Raw genomic sequence first — 23,941 nt, 5'->3', positions numbered from 1 at the left:
CCAGCGAGGAATATGAAAACCTCTTTAATTATACAAATCAGAAGAAAGGCATCAAATTGAACATAGGCCCCTTAGAAAATGAATCTGGGAAGATGTTTATGGGGAAGGAGGAAATGGCAGAGGGGCTTAATCAGTATTTGCATCAGTAGAGGATACTTGAAGCATCCCAATAATAGTAAAGAATACAAGGGTATTAAATACCATTAACACCACTAGAAAGGTAGCATTAGACAAACCAATGGGGCGAGAGGCCAGTAAGTCCCTAATGGCTTGCATCAAAACAAGTCGCTAGACAGCGAATGGATACATTCATTGTAATTCTCCAAATTTTCTTGGATTCTTAGAAAGTACCGGAGAATTAAAAAATTCTTAATGTGACATTCCTATTCAAAAATGGAGGGAGGCAAAAAAGTAGGTAACTATAGGCAGATTAGCTTAATATCTATTGTTGGAAAAGTACTGGAGTTAATTACTAAGGAAGAAATAGCAGCACATTTGGAAAATCATAATCTAATCAAAGAGAGTCAGCATGGCTTCATGAAAGGGAAACCATGCCTGACTAATTTATTCACGTTTTTTGAGGAAGTCTCAACCAAAATGACAGAGAAGAACCAACAGATGTGCTGTATTTGAGACTTCCAGAAGGCATTAGAGAAGGTGCCTCATAGAAAGTTGTCATCAGTAGTGATGGTGTTAGAAATAGGGCAAGGATAGAGAATTGGCTAGTGGGCAGGGGAGGAAGTAGATTAAGGGGTTCTTTTTTCAGGCTGGTAACCTGCAACCAATGGGGTTTCACAGGGATGAACTCAATGTGCAAGAGCCCAATTTTTCTCTGAAGTGGAAGAGGCTGAGGGGAGCCTTGGTAGAAGTCTATAAAATTGAGAGATGCATTGATAGGTCAGAATCTTTCACCCCCAAAGTAAAAATGTCTAAAACTAGGGGGCATGTATTTAAGGTGAGGGATAAAGTTCAAAGGCAGTGTGAGGGGCAAGTCTTTTTTTTAAACAGTGGTAGAAGTGTGGAATGCAGTGCCGGGGTGATGGTGGAGGCAGACATGATAGGGACATTTGATAGAATTTTGATAAACATACGAATCTGTAAGGAATGGGGGGATACGGACCAGGGGCGGGCAGAAGGAATTAATTTAATTTGGTGTCATGCTTGGCACAACATCATGGATTGAAGGACCCATTCCTGTGCTGTAGTACAGTTCTACGTTCTATGTTCTGGTGTCAAAAATAGGTGGAAAGGCAAGATATGAGAGGGATACAAAGTTTACAGAGTTATTGGTAGGATAAATAAAGGGGCAAAAAGTTGGCACTCATACTATACTATGGAAATAAGTGAGGTTATTCATTTTGGGAGAGCCTTCTATAAATCAAGTAAAATTGACACAAAGGGACTGGGAGGTACTTGTACACAGAACACAAAGCTAACACACGTGTGCAGCGGGTAACCAAGAAACCTAATAGAATGTTGGCCTTTCCTTTAAAGGAGTTGAATATGAGAGTAAGGAAGTCTTCCTGCAACTATACAAGATATTGGTAAGATCACATGTGGAGTAGAGAGAGCAGTTTTGATCCCCTTATTTGAAGAATATGAATTACTTAATTAAAGACAATTCAAAGGTACACTGGGACCATCTCTGGTCTGGAGGGATTGTCTTATGAGCAAAGGTTAAACAGGTTGGTACTCTACTCACTGGAGTTTAGGAAAATAAGAGGTACTCGCATTGAAACACATAGGATCCTTAATGGGCTTGACAAGGTAAATGCTGAGAGGATGTTTCTGCTTATCAGACAGTTTAGGACCAGTTTAGGTATCGTCTCAAAATAAAGGGATACCAATTTTAGATTAGGATGAGGAGGAATTTCTTCTCTCAGAGGGTTGAGAGACGTGGAACTCCTTGTCACAGAAAGCTATATATATTTAAGGTTGAGACAGATAAATTCTTGATCAGTCGGAGAATGAAGAGTTACAGGGTCAGGGCAGGAATATGGACATGAGGAATTCCAGTTCAGCCATGATTCTATTAAATGGTTGAGCAAGCTTGACTGAACAAATTGACTACTCCTGTTCCTATTTCTTCTAGTCTGATGGTATATCCTCGGCTAGGCTTAATTAATCCACAAACCTGACTGCCCTGGCCGACCCATTGTCTCAGCCTGCTCCTGCCCCACTAAGCTCATCTCTGCATACCTCAACACGGTCCTGTCCCCCTAAGTCCAGGAACTCCCCACCTACGTTCGGGACACCATCCACCTCCTCCATGTTTTTCGCTTCCCCAGCCCCCAACGCCTTATCTTCACCATGGAACTCCCTCGTCAGGTCCACAGCCCCCCACTAACCCTACCTCCACTCCCAGCACCTTCCCCTACAACCGCAAGAAATGCAAAACTTGCGCCCACACCTCCCCCTCACTTCCCTCCAAGGCCCCAAGGGATCCTTCCATATCCATCACAAATTCACCTGCACCTCCAAAAACATCATTTACTGCATCCGCTGCACCCGATGTGGCCTCCTCTATATTGGGGAGACAGGCCGCCTACTTGCGGAACATTTCAGAGAACACCTCTGGGACACCCGCACCAACCAACCCAAATGTCCCGTGGCTGAACACTTTAACTCCCCCTCCCACTCCACCAAGGATGTGCAGGTCCTTGGCCTCCTCCATCGCCAGACCATGGCAGCACGACGCCTGGAGGAGGAGCGCCTCATCTTCCATTAGGAACCCTCCAACCACAAGGGATGAATGCAGATTTCTCCAGCTTCCTCATTTCCCTTCCCCCCCCACCTTTTCTCAGTCCCAACCCTCGGACTCAGTACCGCCTTCTTGATCTGCAATCTTCTTCCCGACCTCTCGGCCCCCACCCCCTCTCTGGCCTATCACCCTCACCTTAACCTCCTTCCACCTATCGCATTCCAAACGCATTCCCCCAAGTCTCTCCTCCCTACCTTTTATCTTATCCTGCTTGGCACACACTCCTCATTCCTGAAGAAGGGCTTATGCCAGAAACGTCGATTCTCCTGCTCCTTGCATGCTGCCTGACCTGCTGTGCTTTTCCAGATTAATTAATCACAGTGTTGAAAAACTATCAAGAGATTTGTGCACGCAAGTGGATTTGATGTTGACGTACAAACCACGATCTTGTTCAAACTGGGAGAGCTGGCCTGAGGGGCTGGATCATGCTCCAATTTCTCACATCTTTAAGCACCAGTAGCAAATTAGTTCTTTCTGCTCATCAACATCAGCAGGAGGTTTCCATTAAATTCTCAAACACCCCCAGTCTCCAGCTGGCCAGGTTACTTCCCCTGTCAAGAGCCTGAGAACATCATTAGCTTCAGAACCCGGTTTCCCAACACCCAGAGGGCGAGTATTCTCTGCATGTTCACTTTCCTAGCCAGCACTGCTTCTGGTTTGTTTTGGCTCCTCTTCTGCAAAAGACTCAATACACAGATACACAGACACATGCCCGCGACACAGATACAGAGAGCAAACAGCCAGGCTTTGAATATTTTAGAGACGCACTGAACACATGCTAAGCACAGAGATTGCAGGTAAGCAGGGCTCCACAAGTTGGGGAGGGATTTGTGATGTAGGTATGCTGGAAGAGGAAACGTGGATTCAAAATCCTTATAAGGAGGTGAAATGAGGGATTTCAAACTCTGTACTCCTCCTCAGTAAGAGAATTTGTTGACAGCTGAAGCAGAAAGGCATCTAAACCCCAGAGAGGCAGCTAAACATAACTATTCCCATTAATTTAATGCAGTAAAGTGCTCCAATGTGATTCACAAACATACAATTAGACAAACAAGTTACAAATCACAGGTGACCACAAGCATAGTCAAATAGGTAGGTTTGAAGGAACACTGTAAAGATGGAGAAGGGAAGAGTGAAGAGCTTTCCAAAGGGAACTCTCAGCAGATGAAAGCTTGAAGCAAAAGGAATCACGGAGGCGCACAAGGCCAGAGCACCAAGATCTCAGTGTGTTGCCGGATTGGGTAAGGTTACATAGAAGGATTTGCAAACAAGGAGGACACAATGTCTGTGGCATCCTTGACTAGGGATCTGTGACTATGTATGCAGCATCCTGCATCCACAAAGCATTCAGGAGTCAAATTTCAGACACAAAGATGACAAATCTGTACCTTTCAGGCTGGGGAACGGTGTGCTCTTGTCTCGCCCTGCTTTGGTTGGGAGAGCCAGGTTTGAGAGGCTGAAGCTGGAGCCACGGCTCTTGTAGATGTTACCTGTGGGGTGGGGACAGGGGGTGGAAACAACACAGGCATGCTGGTAATCATATCCTCTACTCACATAGCACATCGCCACAGCCTTAGGGCTGGGGTACAGACAGTCAGCATTTATTACAGGTTACACATCACACAAACATCCACACTTGCTTGGGCTCGGAGAAATATGTTGCCATTCAACCTCCACATCCAGGGAAGTGATATTGCAGGGAACAATGTGGCACAGCGGGATATGAATGACTCTGGTGGGAAGGACAGAAAAGCAGAATTTCCTTTCAAAAATGTGGGAGACAGGTAAATGTTAGTATTCAGAGGAATTGGGGTGGGGGGGGTGGCATCTTGAAAACTTCACAAGTTAATGTGGAAGTACAGCAAAAAAGAATGAGAGAAGAAAATGTCATTGGCATCTTTATTCATTTATTCATGTCAGTAAGGAGGCCTTCCTGCATTTCAGTTTTAAACTCCTTACTCAAAAGCAACCATCGTACTTATTCAGAGATTCACTTGGTCAGACTCCAGGTACAGGCAGGATAAATGGAAGATTCTGCAAAGCATGTTACTCCAGTATTCACAGGCTAGTTCCACCAGCATCCATGGGAGAATGGATCAGGAATGCAGTGAGCTGCAGGAATGCTGGAGCCTCCTTCTGCCTGAGGCTCAAGCACAAGGAGTGGAGGGAAGTGGGAGGACCAGGATTGCTGATGGTGTGGGAGAATGAGGTCCCGACGTTTCAGAGTAAGATGGTGGTGGTAGCGGTGTGGGGAGTGGTTCAGTGTGAGGAATATAAGGGATGGAGGGACATTAAATGACAGAGTTTACCCACGCATAGGGAGTGATCGAAGGCCGGGGGTGAGTGCGTGGGCAGGCCAGGGGCTGAGTGTATGAACCTGAAGACTGTGCTGGGAGAACTTCCAACCGTTCTCCTCCTCTCTGCCCAATAAAGCTGCCCAGAAAGCAGGCTGCTGGAGGAGAAAAGCCCAGGCTGGAAGGCAACCTTCTCATGACTTTCCTGAATCCTGTGAATTCTGTTCAGGCTACTCCCGGGGTGACCGGAAGAACGGTGCAAGTTTAAACCCAGGTGCTCAGCTCAGCCCTGGTCTCCAGTCCCTTCCCTGATCAGTACGTGGGACCCAATCTGTCACTCTCTAGTTCTGCCTCTTTAAGGCAAGATGTAAGGTTTTTATGAGGTAGGTCTCCTTCTCAGCACTTTTTAACGGTCACTTCTATTCATGACTCATTCAAGTTCTTGACATATTTGTGCCTCTCGAATTCACGTCAACCAATCTGGCAAACCTCAGCTATCTACGATTTGCTCACTGTCTCTAACAAGAGTGAAATGTGGCTACCCTGTAGAAAGGTTGGACAACCCAACGTTGGTCAGGTATCCAGTAAGACAAAGACGGTGCAGTCAAAAAGCCCGTATCCTCTCAAATTTCCAAGACTGAGAAATAAACTCATTGAAATGTTTAAAAACCTGAGAAAGCCTGACCTGACAGTTGCTGAGAGGATTCTTCTCCAGCCTGAGGAATCCAGAAGGAGCGGACATAGCAGTTGGACAAGTATTTTGCCGTTTTGAGGTGGCTCAGGAGAATTCACTACTCACTACAGAAAGTGGTGATGAACACATGCTGGGGATAATCAAGGAGGAGAATAATCGATTATCAGGCACAAGGTGAGAGGGGACAGTGAGTCAATGTAGACATGATCTTGTTGAAAGGGGGAAGCAGGGCCAAAGGTTGAATGGTCTAATCCTAGACATATTTCTCAACCACTTCTACCATCAGGATGAGAGAACTCTGTGCAGCATTCCCAAGAATCACAATCTGTGTGTAGCAATTCCAAATAGATTCATAGAACAATACATTATATTAACCATACATTTCTATTTAAATTACAAATGAAGGTCAGCATGAAATGGAAATACACATCTGGCCTTTCAAGTCACAGAACTGTCATTTTTAAGTTCGCATTTACTTATAATCCATACCTGTGCAAATCAATGACTATGAAGTGTGTGTAAAATTGGCTTCACCTAAACCATTCAAATTTGGCCGACTGGGATATATTATGCAGCTACCCCTTCTCTAATCTCAACAGTCCTTTTTACATATCACTGTCACACACAATCGATATTCAACACGTTTTGCAATAACATCACAGTCACACACTGTCTGCGTTTAACACTGCTCTCATGTCAAGTCTTTTGGGAAAGAGTAGGGCCCATTAGCAAACAAGGCAGCAACCTATGTGTGAAGTCGCAGGGTGTCGGAAAGGTATTGAATGATGCTTCTCTTTGGTCTTCACTCTGGAAAAGGAGAATGTTGGTATGGAATTCAGGAAAAGGGACTACGAGGACTTGCACAGTTTGACACAGGAACTTGAGGTACCAAAGGCCCCATCGAGCTTAAAAACAGACAAATCTCCTGGCCCAGATGAATTGCATCCCAGCTACTGAGGAAGGTGAGACAGGAAATTGCAGGGGTTCTGACACAAATGTTTAATTTCTCTCTGGCCACAGGGGACGTGCTGGAGAACTGCAGGGCAGCTAATGTGGTCTCACTTTCTAAGAGGGGTGCTAGAGATGATTACAGACCAGTGCAGTATCACATCAGTGGTACGGAAACTATTGGAAACAATTCTGAAGGAGCAAATTAATAGCCATTTGGAAAGGAATGAATTAATTCGGGTTAGTCAGCATGGCTATGTCTAGGGGAGGTCACGCCTAACAAATACGTGAGACTGTTTTGAAAACGCGATAAAGTGTGTGGACGAGGGAAGTTCACATTGATGTAGTTTATATGGATTTTAGCAAAACTTTTGACAAGGTCCCACATGAGAGACTAATCAAGAAGGCGAAAGTACACGGAATTAAAGGAAAGCTGGCAAGATGGATCAGAAATTGGCTTGGTAATAGAACACAAAGGGTCGTGGTAGAAGGTGTTCGAGTAACTGGAGGCCAGTATCCAGTGGTTTACCACAAGAATCAGTTCTGGGACTCTTATTGTTGCTATATAGATATATGATAGTTGAAAATGTGACGATTGTTTTAAGCAAATTTGCGGATGACACCAAGTCTGGTGGAGTGGTTAATAGGAAAGATGATTGTTAAGGGCTACAGGAAGATATAGATGGGCAGACCAATGGCAGAGGGTGTTTTAACCCTGATAAATGCAAGGTGATGCACTTAAGAAGAAACAACATGAAGGAGTATTTAATGAATGGCAGGGCACTGGATATTACAGAGGAACACAGAGATCTTGGGGTATATTTCAAAGATCCCTGAACTCACAGAGCACGTGAATAGTATAGTTAAGATAGCATATGGGACACTTGCCCTCAGTCATGGTACAGAATATAAGAGTATGTTGAAGTTATACCCCCTTGTTCAAAAAAAGGATCAAGACAAAAAATGGAAAATTATACGCCAATTAGCCTAACCTCGGTTGTTGGTAAAATTCTAGAATCCATCATTAAGGGTGAGGTTTCTAAATTCTTGAGAGGGCAGGGTTGAATTAGAACAAGTCAACCTGGATTTAGTAAGGGGAGGTCATGCCTGACAAACCTGTTGGAATTCTTTGAAGAGGTGACAAGTAGGTTAGACCAGGGAAACCCAGTGGATGTTGTCTATCTAGACTTCCAAAAGGCCTTTGATAAGATGCCACACGGGAGGCTGCTGAGCAAGGTGAGGGCCCATGGTGTTCGAGGTGAGCAACTGGGATGGATTGAGGATTGGCTGTCTGACAGAAGGCAGAGAGTTGGGATAAAAGGTTCTTTTTCGGAATGGCGGCCGGTGACAAGCGGTGTCCCGCAGGGTTCAGTGTTGGGGCCGCAGCTGTTCACGTTACATATTAATGATCTGGATGAAGGGACTGGGGGCATTCTAGTGAAGTTTGCCAATGATACAAAGTTAGGTGGACAGATAGGTAGTACTGAGGAAGTGGGGAGGCTGCAGAAGGATCTAGACAGTTTGGGAGAGTGGTCCAGGAAATGGCTGATGGAATTCAACGTGAGCAAATGCGAGGTCTTGCACTTTGGAAAAAAGAATACAAGCATAGACTACTATATAAACGGTGAGAAAATTCGTAAAGCCAAAGTACAAAGTGATCTGGGAGTGCTAGTCGAGGATTCTGTAAAGGTAAACATGCAGGTTGAGTCTGTGATTAAGAAAGCGAATGCAATGTGGTCATTTAACGCAAGAGGGTTGGAATATAAAAGCACCGTTGTGCTACTGAGACTTTATAAAGCTCTGGTTAGGCCCCATTTGGAGTACTGTGTCCAGTTTTGGTCCCCACACCTCAGGAAGGACATACTGGCACTGGAGCGTGTCCAGCAGAGATTCACACGGATGATCCCTGGAATGGTAGGTCTAACATATGAGGAACGGCTGAGGATCCTGGGATTGTATTTATTGGAGTTTAGAAGATTAAGGGGAGATCTAATAGAAACTTACAAGATAATACGTGGCTTGGAAAGAGTGGACGCTAGGAAATTGTTTCCGTTAGGCGAGGAGACTAGGACCCATGGACACAGCCTGAGAATTAGAGGGGGTAAATTCAGAACAGAAATGCGGAGACATTTCTTCAGCCAGAGAGTGGTGGGCCTGTGGAATTCATTGTCGCAGAGTGCAGTGGAGGCCGGGACGCTAAATGTCTTCAATACAGATATTGATAAATTCTTGATGTCACAAGGAATTAAGGGCTATGGGGAGAATGCGGGTAAGTGGAGTTGAAATGCCCATCAGCCATGATTGAATGGCGGAGTGGACTTGATGGGCTGAATGGCCTTACTTCCACTCCTATGTCTTATGGTTACAACTTTGTGCAGTTCTGGTCACCTCACAACAGAATGAATGTGACAACGTCAGAGGGGACACAAAGGAGGTTTACCAGGATGTTGCCTGGGATGGAGAAACTGAGCTATAAGGAGAGACTAGTCAGGCTTGGATTGCCTTCTTTCGAGCAGAGAAGACTGAGCAGGGATATGATTAAGGCATATAAGATCATGAGGGTATGGACAGGGTGAACAGAGAGCAACTCTTCTACTGAGAAGAGGGGGCAGTCATGAAAGGACACTGTTTTAGGGTCGGGGCAGGAGGGTAAAAGAAGATTGGGGGAAAAAACCTTTTCACTCAGCGTGTGGTGGGAATCGGGAATGCACTGTCTGGGAAGGTGGTGGAAGACAGAAACCTTACAATCTTTAAAAGTATTTGCATATTTACTGTAAATATCATAACATTTAGGAAATTGGGAAGAGCGCACATTTAGTGGTAATGATGTCAGTACAGACTTAATGGGCTGAATCGCTGTTTCTACACTGTATGAATCGATGAGACACACAAGACCTGTGATTAACAATGATCGATCTAATATCAGAAGTGTCACCCAAAGGCAGTGTCAAACATTGCTCAAATAACATAGTCACACAGAGTCCGTGTTTAACACTCACTGCCCTAATAACAGACACACACAATCAGTGTTTAACGCTGATCCTCTAGTATCACAGTCACACATAGTCCGTGTTTAACACGGATTCTCTAGTATCTCAGTCACACACAGTCCGTGTTTAATGCTGATTCTCTAATACCACAATCCCTCTCAGTCCATGTTTAACACTGATTCTCAAATAATACAGTCTCACATAGTTCGTGTTTAACACTGATTCTGTAATAACACAGTCACACACAGACTGTTTAATGCTGATTTTCTAATATTGCAGTCACACACAGTCCATGTTTAACACTGATTCTCTAGTATCACAGTCACGCACCTCCGTGTTTCACACAGATCCTCTAATAACACAGTCACGCACAGTCCATGTTTAACACTGATTCCCTAATATCACAGTCACAACGCAGTGTTTAACACTGATTCTCTAATATCACAATCACACATAATTCGTGTTTAACGCTGATTCTCTAATAACACAGTCACTCACTGTCCGTACTTAACACATTCTCTAGTATCACAGCCACACACAGTCCGTGTTTAACACTGATTCTCTCATAACACAATCTCACACAGTTCGTGTTTAACGTTGATTCTCTAGTATCACAGTCACGCACTGTCCGTGTTTAACACAGACACACACAGTCTGTATTTAACATAGATTCTCTCATAACACAGTCACACACAGTCTGTGTTTAATGGTGATTCTCTAATAACAGTCACACATAGTCCATGTTTAACACCGATTCTCTAATAACACAGTCCGTGTTTAACACTGATTTTCTAATATCACAGTCACACACAGTCCGTGTTTAGCACTGATTCTGTAATAACACAGTCACATACAATGTGTTTAACGCTGATTCTCTAATAACACAGTCACACACAGTCTGTGTTTAACACTGGTTCCCAAATATCTCAGTCACGCACAGTCCGTGTTTAACACTGATTCTCTGGTATCACAGTCAAACATAGTCCGAGGTTAACACAGATTCTGTAATAACACATTCACTCACTGTCCGTATTAACGATGATTCTCTAATAACAGTCTCATGCTCTTGTTTAACACTGATTCTCTGAAACATAGTAACAGACAGTCCAGGTTTAACGCTGATTCTCTAGTATCACAGTCACACACAGTCCATGTTTAATGCTGAATCTGTAATAACACAGTCACGTAGAGACTGTTTAACGCTGATTTTCTAATATCACAGTCACACACTGTCCGTGTTTAACACAGATCCTCTAATAACAGACACACACAGTCCATGTTTAACACTGATTCTCCAATAACACAATCATGCACAGTCCGTGTTTAACGCTGATTCTCAAATAACAGTCACACACAGACCGTGTTTAACACAGCTTTGCTAATATCACAGTCACACACAGTCTTTGTTTAACACTGATTCTCTAATATCACAATCACACAGTCCATGTTTAACAATGATTCTCTAATATCAGTCACACACAAACCGTGTTTAACACAGATTCTCTAATAACACAGTCACGCACTGTCTAATGTTGATTCTCTAGTATCACAGTCACATACAGTCTGTGTTTAACATTGACTCTCTAATAATACTGTCACATAGTCCATGTTTAACACTGATTCTCTAACACAGTCCGTGTATAACCCTGATTCTCTAATAACAGACACACACAGTCCGTGTTTAACGCTGATTCTCTAATAATAGTCACACATAGTCCGTGTTTAACACGGATTCTCTAGTATCTCAGTCACACACAGTCCGTGTTTAATGCTGATTCTCTAATACCACAATCTCTCTCAGTCCATGTTTAACACTGATTCTCAAATAATACAGTCTCACATAGTTCGTGTTTAACACTGATTCTGTAATAACACAGTCACACACAGACTGTTTAATGCTGATTTTCTAATATTGCAGTCACACACAGTCCATGTTTAACACTGATTCTCTAGTATCACAGTCACGCACCTCCGTGTTTCACACAGATCCTCTAATAACACAGTCATGCACAGTCCATGTTTAACACTGATTCCCTAATATCACAGTCACAACGCAGTGTTTAACACTGATTCTCTAATATCACAATCACACATAATTCGTGTTTAACGCTGATTCTCTAATAACACAGTCACTCACTGTCCGTATTTAACACATTCTCTAGTATCACAGCCACACACAGTCCGTGTTTAACACTGATTCTCTCATAACACAATCTCACACAGTTCGTGTTTAACGTTGATTCTCTAGTATCACAGTCACACACAGTCCATGTTTAATGCTGAATCTGTAATAACACAGTCACGTAGAGACTGTTTAACGCTGATTTTCTAATATCACAGTCACACACTGTCCGTGTTTAACACAGATCCTCTAATAACAGACACACACAGTCCATGTTTAACACTGATTCTCTAATAACACAATCTCACATGGTCTGTATTTAACGCTGATTCTCTAATAACAGTCACGCACAGTCCATGTTTAACACTGATTCTCCAATAACACAATCATGCACAGTCCGTGTTTAACGCTGATTCTCAAATAACAGTCACACACAGACCGTGTTTAACACAGATTCGCTAATATCACAGTCACGCACAGTCTTTGTTTAACAATGATTCTCTAATATCAGTCACACACAAACCGTGTTTAACACAGATTCTCTAATAACACAGTCACGCACTGTCTAATGTTGATTCTCTAGTATCACAGTCACATAGTCTGTGTTTAACATTGACTCTCTAATAATACTGTCACATAGTCCATGTTTAACACTGATTCTCTAACACAGTCCGTGTATAACCCTGATTCTCTAATAACAGTCACACACAGTCCATGTTTAACACTGATTCTCAAATAACACAGTCAGTCTGTATTCAATGCTGATTCTCTAATAAGAGTCACAGTCTGTGTTTAACGCCGATTCTCAAATAAAACAGTCACGCACAGTCCGTGTATAACCCTGATTCTCTAATAACAGTCATGCACAGTCCATGTTTAACGCTGATTCTCTAATAACACAGTCACAGTCTGTATTCAACGCTGATTCTCTAATAACAGTCACAGACAGTCTGTGTTTAACGCCGATTCTCTAATATCAGTCACACACAGTCCGTGTTTAATACTGATTCTCTAGTATCACAGTCACACATAGTCCGTGTTTAACGCTGATTCTCAAATAACACAGCTCATGTTTAACGTTGATTCTGTAATAACACAGTCACATACAATATGTGTTTAACACTGAATCTCTAATAACACAGTCAAGCACTGTCCGTGTTTAACACTGATTCTGTAATAACACAATCACGCAGAGAATGTTTAACGCTGATTTTTCTAATATCGCAGTCACGCACTGTCCGTGTTTAATGCTGATTCTCTAGTAATACAGTCACGCACTGTCCATGTTTAACACAGATCCTCTAATAACACAATCACACACAGTCCATGTTAAACGCTGAAGTCTCTAATAACACAGTCACACACAGTCCGTGGTTAATGCTGATTCTCTAACAGTCTCACACAGTCTGTGTTTAACATTGAATCTCTAGTATCACAGTCACAGTCCGTGTTTAACACTGATTCTCTAATAACAGTCACACATAGTCCGTGTTTAACACGGATTCTCTAATAACAGTCATGCACAGTCCATGTTTAACGCTGACTCTCTAGTATCACAGTCACACACAGTCCGTGTTTAACTTTGATTGTCTAGTATCACACTCATGCACTGTCCGTGGTTAACACAGATTCTCTAATAACATAGTCACACACAGTCCGTATTTAACGCTGATTCCCTGATATCACAGCTCACACAGTCCGTGTTTAACACAGATTCTCTAATAACACAGTCACGCACAGTCTGTGTTTAACGCTGATTGTCTAGTATCACATTCACGCACTGTCCATGTTTAACACTGATTCTCCACTATCTCAGTCTCACACAGTCAGTGTTTAACACTAATTCTCTAATAACAGTCTCACACAGTCCGTGTTTAACACTGATTCTCGAATAACAGTCACACACAGACCTTGTTTAACACTGATTCTCTAGTATCACAATGACACACAGTCCATGTTTAACGCTGATTCTCTAATATCACAGTCACACACAGTCTGTGTTTAACACTGATTTCCTAGTATCACACTCACGCACTGTTTGTGTTTAACACTGATTCTCTAGTATCACAATGACACACAGTCCGTGTTTAACACTGATTCTCTAATAACATAGTCACGCACTGTCCATGTTTAACACATTTTCTAATATCACAGTCACACACAGTCCCTGTTTAACGCTGATTCTCTAATAACGCAGTCACAGACAGTCCGTGTTTAACACTGATTCTCTAGTATCAGAGTCACGCAGTAGGTGTTTAATGCTGATTCCCTAATAACATAGACACAGACAGTCCATGTTTAACACTGATTCACTAATAACACAGTCACGCACAGTTCTTGCTTAACGCTAATTCTCTAATATCACAGTCACACATAGTCCATGTTTAACAATGATTCTCTAGTATCACAATGACACAGTCTGTGTTTAACACTGATTCTCTCATAACACAGTCTGTGTTTAACACTGATTCTCTCGTTTCACAGTCACACACAGTCCGTGCTTAACACTGAGTCCCTAATAACAGTCTCACACAGCCCTTGTTTCACACTGATTCTCTAATAACACAGTCCATGTTTGACACTGATTCTCTAGTATCACAGTCACACACAGTCCGTGTTTAGCACCGATTCTTGAATAACACAGTCTGTGTTTAACACTGATTCTGTAATAACACAATCACACAGTGTTAAACACTGATTCTCTAATAACACAGTCCGTGTTTAATGCTGATTCTCTAGTATCACAGTCACACACAGTCCATGTTTAACACTGATTCTCTAATATCACAGTCACGCACAGTCTGTGTTTAACACTGATTCTCTAATATCACAGTCACACTCGGTCTGTGTTTAACGCTGATTCTCTAATATCACAGTCATGCACAGTCTGTGTTTAACACAGATTCTCTAGTATCAGTCACATACAGTCAGTGTTTCACACTGATTCTCTAATAACACAGTCAAGCACTGTACGTATTTAACATTGATTCTCTCATAACACAATCACACACAGTCTGTGTTTAACACTGATTCTATAACATCAGTCACGCACTGTCCATGTTTAACACTTACTGGCAAATGACATGAATCCTCCGAATCCCTCACTGCTGTTATTGGAGACAGTGGAGTTTGGTGAACTCGCTCGTGAGTCTGATTCTGCTTCAGAGTCACTCGGGAGCCTCAGACTGTTGGGACGGAGCAGCTTGTGGGGCCTGGAACATTAGAAACCAATGTGAACACGTGGCATCATCCCTGACACATTTCCTTCATAATACTACCATCCTCTCCACATACTTTCTGAAATTAGCAGCTCTGAATTCCACACAGAGCTCATCGAGGTCTTCTGTAAGTAACGGTAGGTCATTTTTTGTTATTCATTGATAGGATCTGCATTTCACTGGCTTGGCCAGCACTTATTGCCCATAGCTAATTGCCTAGAGGGCAGCTCAGAGTCAACCACATTGCTGAGAGTCAGGAGTCACATGTAGGCCAGACCAGGCAAGGTTGGGAGATTTCCTTCCCTGAAGGACACTGAACTAGAAGCTTTTTATTCTAAAGTGACAATTGATAATCGTTACATGGATGCTTTTCATTTCAGATTTGAAAAGTAAAGCTGATTTCACCATCTGCCATTTCCTGTCTCAAGAACACTAGCCTCAGATTCTGCATTTTTGGTTCAGTGACATTATCCAGCACCTGGCCTGAGGCAGGTTCTTTTAGGATCCAATCAATCTGCCAGTTTGTGGCCAATCAAACCAAGGTCATCGCAGTATGGTCAGACAACATGGGAAGGCCCTGTTAAGTTGGTCCCTTTGTCACCTTTATCCTGCCCAGGCCAGTATGAAATCACAGGCTACATCATGGTCATGGTCCCCAAGCCTATTTGCTGCCAGTACACCAACTCCAGCCCCTCGGAGTGTCTTCCCCACTCAGTCACCATGCTCGGGCTTCACCCTCACGCCCTCCCACCATCTGAGCGTGACCGTCACCATCCCCCCATTACCCTCTGAGCACCTAGACATGACCCTCAGCCCTCACTCCCTCCGTGTCCAGGTGTGACCCTTGTTCTCACCCTTAACCCCCCTCAGCACCTGGTCATGACCCTCACCCCCACCCAGTGCTGGGGCTGGCTCTCTCACACACACCCTTTCCCCATGCTCCAAGGTGTCTCCATGGCTCCCCGATCCTCCCTCACCCAGAGAGGCAGCCAATACCCAAACACCACCCTCCACATAGACCCTCACCCAGAGGCAGTGTCTCGACCATGCCACCTTCCTGATCTGCTGCATCGGCTGTTGGGAACATTGGTCTAGGTGAATAAAAAAGCTGCAAATGTTCGCCTTCATGCCCCGAGTGCAGTCATGCAGCTACCCCAGTCAGATTAAAAGGGGGGCATTGGGAAGAGGTTTCAATGGTCAGCCTGAAATCTCACCGGTTGTCGTTCACATTCTGAACAAAGTGTGGCGTGTAGCTCTCTCCCTGCTCGTCATCCTCATCCTCTGTGGGGAAGCCGTACTGAGGTTCAAAGTACGGGTTCTCATAGTCTCGCTGGCGGGCCGGCACCTCCGCCATCCCGTTATTCTCCCGCCTCTCGAGGCTGGCTTTGGCAAAGGCCTGAATGGACGCCGCCGAGATGTGGTTGTGGAAAGTCAGCGTTTTCTCCTCCGCCTCCGTCGAGTCAATCGACTCCTGCTGGGCCCAAGGAGTGGCAGTCAGTGACAGCTCCAGCCCAGCCCAGACAGGGGAATGACTGCTACCCCACCAGCTTTCCGTCTCCTCACACCCGCGCCACCACAAACGTCCCGAGGACCACCCTCTGACATAGGCTGCCTACCCAACCCCCGCCAAGGGGCAAACCAATGGCCAGCTCCTGGGGTAGTGTGAGATGGTTCACTGCTGGATGGGGGTGGGGGATGCTGGTGGTAGGGACCACCACAGGGGATTCCTGATGAAGGGCCTTTGCCCAAAACATCGGTTTTCCTGCTCCTCGGATGCTGCCTGACATGCTGGGCTTTTCCAGCACCACTCTAATCTCGACCATCACCACAGGAGATTTGAGTGCGAGGATACCAGGATCACCACAGGCAGGGGTGATAGGGAAGGGTTGGATGCTGCAGGAATGGGGAGGGCAACCATTGAGGCTTTATGGGAGGAGGTTTAGCTGGGACAGTGCCTGGCAAAGGAACAGAGAGTAAGTGACAGACAGTACCCAAGTGACAAAGACTGGCAGCTGTACAGTGAGACAGTAAGGGCACTGGATTCAGGGACAGCAAAGGAACATTGTCACCTTGACGTGAACCTACGTGGTTGGTGCCCTGTATGACTGTGCTGGGACTGCTGCTGGCTGTCGTACTTGAGCTGGAGCGGGGAGGATTGTTGTCCAAGGAATTCTCACTGTCCGGCCCCTGGTCATCCAGATCCTCTCGATATTTCTGAAATCCCTGGAACTCAATCTCGCTTGGATCACCAAGAGCAGCGTGGCTGGGAGGGTCAACATCTGTAATGACAGCAGTACGTTCAAGCACAGCCCAGGCACAGAGAGAACACAACAGCTGGATCCCACACTGGCCAACCAACTGACTGACCGACTGACCACGGGAGCCACACCGACCGACCGACTGACCACGGGAGTCGCACTGACCGACCGACCGTGAAAGCCGCAATGACCGACCGACCGACTGACCGCGGGAGTCACATTGACCAACCGACCGACCATGGGAACCACAGGAGTCACACTGACTGTGGGAGTCACACTGACCATGCTGGGGACACACAATTTCACCATGTATTACTGATGATCCTAGGCGTTTTACCTTTGGCCCATTCACAGCTAAGAGCCAACCACGTCAGCTGGGAGTACCAGCCAGACCAGGTAAGGACAGCAAGTTTCCTTCCGTGAAGAGCATTAGTGAACCAGAAAGGATTTCAGAATGATCCACTCATTTCACACTCACCAGTCCCCGAGATTGGCTTTAATTCCACACTTATCAGTTGCATCAACTCAATTTCTCCCCGCTGCTGTTGTTGGACTTGAATCTGTGTCTATGTAGCAATAGTCTTGGCCTTTCGATTATCACATCAGGAACCTTACAGCTGCCCCTCTCTAATTCCTAGAGCAGGCCACCTCTCTGAGGCAGGCTGGCACTGTATGCTTGTGACTAGGAAGACACCAACAGAGCCCATGACAGGGATGCGGCTCCAAAGCAACAGTGGAGCAGAAGGCTCGCTTATCCCATTAACATAGTGACACTGGATACTTACTGGGTGTGTCTCCTTTGATGTCGCACTTCATCATCTCACTCACAAAGTCACCCAGGGAGGAGTATGAAGAGCTGGAGTCATTATACTCCACGCTGTCACTGCCACTGGAAGAGACCATAAAACCGTAAGGTGGACAAGCAGAATTCGGCCACTCAGCCCATTGAGTTTGAGGCACCATTCAATCATGGCTGATATGCATCCCAAGCCCTTTCTCCTGCCAGGTTACTCTTGATCTCCTTAGGACTCAAGAACCTCCCTGTCTGAAAATCCACTCAATGCCTTGGCCTGCACAGCCTCCCGCAGCAATCAGCTCCACAGATTCACCAGCCTCAGGGTGAAGGGATTCCTCCCCATCTCAGTTCGAAAGGGTTAGCCCTTTACTCTGAGGGTGTGCCCTTGCATCCAGGTCTCTCCTTCGAGTGGAAACATCATCTCCATGCCCACTCTAATCAGACCTCTCAGTATTCTCTAAGTTTCAGTGACATGCCCTGCCCACCACCGTCCTGCTGAACTATGTCAAGTATAAACCCAGAGTCCGCAATCGCCCCTCATTTGACAAACCCTTCATCCCGGAGATTATTCCTGAAAACATTCTCTGAAGCCCCTCCAATATCAGCACATTGTCATTAGATATGGCATCAAAACACTCTGTTCAGAGCCTTATACATCCTTGTTCTTGCACCATAGCCCTCTTGAAATGAACGCTAATGTTACATTCAGCTTCCTAACAGCTGAATGTACCTGCACGTTAACCTTGAGAATTGTGAACTAATTCTCCCGAGTCTCTTTGTGCTTCAGATTCCCAAAGCCATTTCCCATTTTGAAAATGGTCTATGCCTCTATTCTTCCTACCAAAACCTCACACTTTCTAACACTGCGCCTTCTTTGCCCACTGTCCCAGTCTGAGCAAGACCGTCTGTAGCCTTCCTGCTTCCTTAACAATACCTTTCCTACACCTTTGTGTCATCTGCAAACTTAGCAACAATGCTCTCAGTGCTTCACCCAGATCATTAATGTATAACGTGATTAATAACGATCCCAATGCAAACCCCCATGGAACTCCACCAGTCACTTTTATCCACACACTCTGCCTTCTGCCAGTCAGCCAGTCCTCTATCCATAGGTGAAAAGCGTGACGCTGGAAAACCACAGGCGGTCAGGAAGCATCCGAGAAGTAGCACCGTTGATGTTTCAGGCAGAAGCCCTTCATCAGGAATGTGGAGGGCAAAGGGGGCGGAGAGATAAATGGAGGGTGGGGGTGGAGAAATAAGGTAGCTGGGAAGGCCATAAGTAAATGTAGTGGGGGTTAATAGAGATAGGTCAGAGAGATGGGAAGGAAGACGGACAGGTAGGACAGTTCAAGAGGGTGGTGCCAAGCGGGAGAGTTGGATCTGGGATCAAGTGGGGGGAGGGAGGATGAGGAGACTGGTGAAATCGACATTGATGCCATGTGGCTTGAAGGTCCCAAGATGGAAGATAGGGCGTTTTTCCTCCAGGTGTCAGGTGGTTTGGATTTGGCAGTGGAGGAGAGCCAGGACTTACATGTCCTTGGTGGAGTGGGAGGGAGAGTTAAAGTGGTTGGCCATAGGGTGGTGGGATTGTTTGGTGCATGTGTCCCAGAGATGTTCCCTGAAACACTCAGCGAGTTAGTGCCCTGTCTCGCCGATGTAGAGGAGACCATATCAGGACCAATGGACACAGAGGCGTTTGGGTGTGCAGGAAAATCTCTGCCGGATGTGGAAGGATCCTTTGGGGTGTTTGCTGGTGGACGGTTGGGGGTGGGGGTGCAGGTTTTATGCAACGCTGCAGGGAACACCTCTGGGACACACACCAAACAACCTCACTGCCCTGTGGCCGACCCCTTCCCATAATTATCTCCTTATCTGCTGTGCCTGAAGTGAGATTCCTGACCCTTTCCACACACTGTCCTATTGGTTGTAATGTTAATAATAACAACATCTGCTGAGCCCTCCCCACTTTTAATTGTTTTCTATGCAACTGAACCCACTCCCCAGTTTAGTTTAAAACTCTGTACACATCGATTTGCCAGTACCCTGATCCCAGTGTGATTCAGGTGGAGCCTGTCCCAACAGAACAGCTCCCTCCTTCCCCAGTCCTGGTGCCAATGTTCCATGGCTTTGTGGGAGAATTAGGTTCAATCTTCCAGCCAATCTTTCTTGCTCATGCTGCATCAATCTTCTCATGGCTCAGGTCATAATCTGGAGACTACCACCTTTTTGGTTCGGCTTCACAGTTTAGCCCCTAGCTGCTCACGTTCCCTCAGCTGAATCCCTTTGCTCTTTCTAACTACTCGGTCTACGACAACTAGAACTTTCCCCTCCCGCTCCAATTTAGGGCCATGAACATGTCATTATCAGACTGCTAATCCAGAGACCCAAATAATGTCTGAGGACCCAGGTTCGAAACCCACAACAAATGGTGGAATTTGAATTCAATGAAAGTCTGGAATTAGGATTTTATAAGGTGACTATGAAGTCATTGTCAATCATCTGAGAAACTCATTAGTTCACTAATCCAAAGCCAACCTTGCATGATCTGACCTATATGCAACTCCACACCCAGAATAATATGGCTGCTTCTTCATGAGCAATTAGGGGTGCAATAAACACTGGCCTAGTCAGTTACACCCTCATCATGTGAATGAATTACAAGAAAGTTCCTCTGGAGTCCAGATGGAATATTCTGCCCATGCACCAGGCAAGCAACGCAGCTTTCTAACTCTCGATCCTGGCTATGATGAACAATGTTTATTCCTCTAACTATACTATCTCGATTACATCATTTCTCTTTACTACACCCTACTGATTGGCGGTATCACTTTACTCTGGTCAGTTTGTTCATCCTCCCCACAGCCCAACTCTCATCCACATAGGGAGCAAGATTCATACACCTGTTGGATAAGCTCAAGGGCTGAGACTCCATCAACATTCCTTCCTGGATCCCTCAACCTGCCACGTTCATAGTCGCACACCACCACCAACCCCCACCCCCCTCCCCCAATGCCCTCACTGTTATGAGGGAGACATGGGAGTCAGCGGCATGCAAAGCAAGGTCATTATGATCCAGCTGGGCATACCAGGCAGCATCTTTGGAGAAAGAGGAGTCACTTAACACTTCAGATCATATTTTCTTGGCCTGGGAGAGCCAATGAGGAAACAGCATTTCAAAAAAGCAATAGAGCCAAAGAGAATGAAGACAAAAGATCACTAACTAGAAAATCGATAGTCAGACCTGCTGAGCCCAGGTCAACAGAGGTCACAACGTCAACAGTTCATCCAAGATTCTGTCATGCAAATCCTAGCTCAAACGCAGTGAGTCCAGTCCACCCATCACCCACTCTTCATTAGGTGAATCAGCTCTCTGGCCACAAAAAGCTTCAAATTTCTGTTTCACTGTAACATTGTCCCTCTGCAGCCTCCAGAGTTCAACAATTTTAGGGCCTAGCTACAATCAGTTCTGAAGGAAGGTCACTGTACCCATGACATTAACCCTGCATCCCCTCCACTGATGCTGCAGAACCCACTGAGTTTTCCGAGCAATTTCTGTTTTTGCTTCTGATTCCAAACACCATTTTTAGTTTTCTCTGTACAATAAGTCAACATATAACATTGACAGTTAAAATGCTGCGTCTATGTTACCAACAAAATAATGACAATACATTTGTTTGACATTGCATTGCTTGGTACAGGAGAAAGTGAGGACTGCAGATACTGGAAATCAGAGCTGAAAAATGTGTTGGTGGAAAAGCGCAGCAGGTCAGGCAGCATCTAAGGAGCAGGAGAATTGACGTTTCAGGCATAAGCCCTTCTTCAGGAATGAGGAAGGTGTGCCAAGCAGACTAAGATAAAAGGTAGGGAGGAGGGACTTGGGGGAGGGGCATTGGAAATGCGATAGGTGGAAAGAGGTTAAGGTGAGGGTGATAGGCCAGAGTGGGGGTAGGGGCGGAGAGGTCGGGAAGATGATTGCAGGTCAAGAAGGCGGTGCTGCGTCTGAGGGTTGGGACTAAGAAAAGGTGGCGGGGAGGGGAAATGAGGAAGCTGGAGAAATCTGCATTCATCCTTTGTGGTTGGAGGGTTCTTAGGCAGAAGATGAAGTGCTCTTCCTCCAGGCCTCATATTGCCATGGTCTGGCAATGGAGGAGGCCAAGGATCTGCACGTCCTTGGCGGAGTGGGAGGGTGAGTTAAAGTGTTCCGTCATGGGGCGGTTGGTGTCACCTCTGGCCTCCTCCATCGCTAGACCATGGCAATATGAGGCCTGGAGGAAGAGCACTTCATCTTCTGCCTAGGAACCCTCCAACCACAAAGGATGAATGCAGATTTCTCCAGCTTCCTCATTTCCCCTCCCCCCACCTTTTCTTAGTCCCAACCCTTGGACTCAGCACCGCCCCGCCGTCTAGACCTGCAATCATCTTCCCGACTTTTCCGCTCCCACCCCCTCTCCAACCTATCACCCTCACCTTAACCTTCTTCCACCTATCGCATTCCCAACTCTTCTCCCTCTCCCTCCCCCTCCCCCCCCCCCAACCAACCTTTTATCTTAGCCTGCCTGGCACACCTTCCTCATTCCTGAAGAAGGGCTTATACCCAAAACGTCGATTCTCCTGCTCCTTGGATGCTGCCTGACCTGCTGCGCTTTTCCAGCATTGCTTGGTATAGACCTACTGCCCTCTCAAGACATTTTCCCCCAACATTATTCCATGCCTGTACTCAGTCTCGTTAGCCTTTTACCAGTTCATGTGCCTGCACTCAGTCTCTCTCTACTGCCTCCAATCACCCTCAGCCCCCATTCCCACCTTGTGTCCTCACGTTCCCTTTCTATTCTGCATGCCATTCTTAACGCACATTGAAGGCCTGGGCCCCACCTACTGGCAAAAGCAGATAGTTCAGCTTCCACTAACTAATGTTTGCCACTAGAGAGAGCCAGCTCAAAGCTTCAACTGATCTTAGTTTTAGCATTTCTAGTACTGGTAATTACACTGATATCCCATTCCTTTTACTTTAAATTAGTTTATTTCAAAGTTATTTCACTTATCAGTGTAAACATTCAGCCTCAGACCTTCAGGTGACCATCCTCCAAGGTGGACTTCGGAACAGGCAGCAGAGAAGTGTGGCCAAGCAGAGGCTGATAGCTAAGTTCGGTACCCATAGGGAGGGCCTCAACCAGGATCTTGGGTTCATGTCACACTCCAGGTGTCCACCATTGCACTATGCACACACAGATACTCCTACACACACACACTTTCACACACACACAGGCACTCCTATACACACAGACGCACACAGACACCCACACACTCCCTTACAGACACACACACTCCCACACTCACACATGCACACATGCACCCCCTCACAGACTTAAGGCACTCTGCACTCACTACACACACACATACACTTTCTCACACTCACAACCCCCGACCCAGACAGACATACACACAGACAGACAGACAAAGACCCACATGCATACATATATTTTGTGGGGTGAATTTGTACTTGCAGGGTTACATTGTACTTTGCTCAAAAAATGCATGCATTCATGTAGAACTCTGAGCTCAAAAACTGCATGAATTTGTGTAAAACTCCGTTATCTCACATTTTTAGATTAGAATCAATCTAAACATCATGGCATAGACAGAGAACATGGGGGCCGACACCTTCAACATTTTATCTAACTACCACCATTGTTAACAGCTAACCCGGGAATGCAACTTTTTAATTAAAAAAAGTTTTGTGATTTACACATGAAAGAAGTGAAACTATCACTGTATTCCAACAGATGAAAGGCTTAACAGACAATTTTAGATTGAAAAATTAATTTCAGTTACATCACACTGTAAAACTTTGCTATAAATT

The 23,941-nt window shown here is 45.3% G+C and overlaps 1 protein-coding gene across 5 annotated transcripts in view; it reads right to left on the bottom strand.

Annotated features, from left to right (window-relative positions):
* madd (MAP-kinase activating death domain) overlaps positions 1-23,941 on the bottom strand; it is a 166,345-nt gene that overhangs the window by 71,285 nt on the left and 71,119 nt on the right. For all 5 annotated transcript variants that reach the window (XM_060838685.1, XM_060838686.1, XM_060838684.1 and 2 more), the window contains exons 11-15: positions 18,071-18,174; positions 17,113-17,306; positions 16,242-16,498; positions 14,882-15,021; positions 4,150-4,251 (exon numbers count right to left, since the gene is read on the bottom strand). In XM_060838685.1, the coding sequence (XP_060694668.1) occupies positions 4,150-4,251; positions 14,882-15,021; positions 16,242-16,498; positions 17,113-17,306; positions 18,071-18,174 (797 nt within the window). The remainder of the gene's footprint in view (positions 1-4,149; positions 4,252-14,881; positions 15,022-16,241; positions 16,499-17,112; positions 17,307-18,070; positions 18,175-23,941) is intronic.

Source organism: Hemiscyllium ocellatum, chromosome 18 (genome assembly GCF_020745735.1).
Source record: "Hemiscyllium ocellatum isolate sHemOce1 chromosome 18, sHemOce1.pat.X.cur, whole genome shotgun sequence".
NCBI lineage: Eukaryota > Metazoa > Chordata > Chondrichthyes > Orectolobiformes > Hemiscylliidae > Hemiscyllium > Hemiscyllium ocellatum.
Note: the sequence above shows the minus strand (reverse complement) of the source record. Positions and strands in the feature narration are given on the sequence as shown.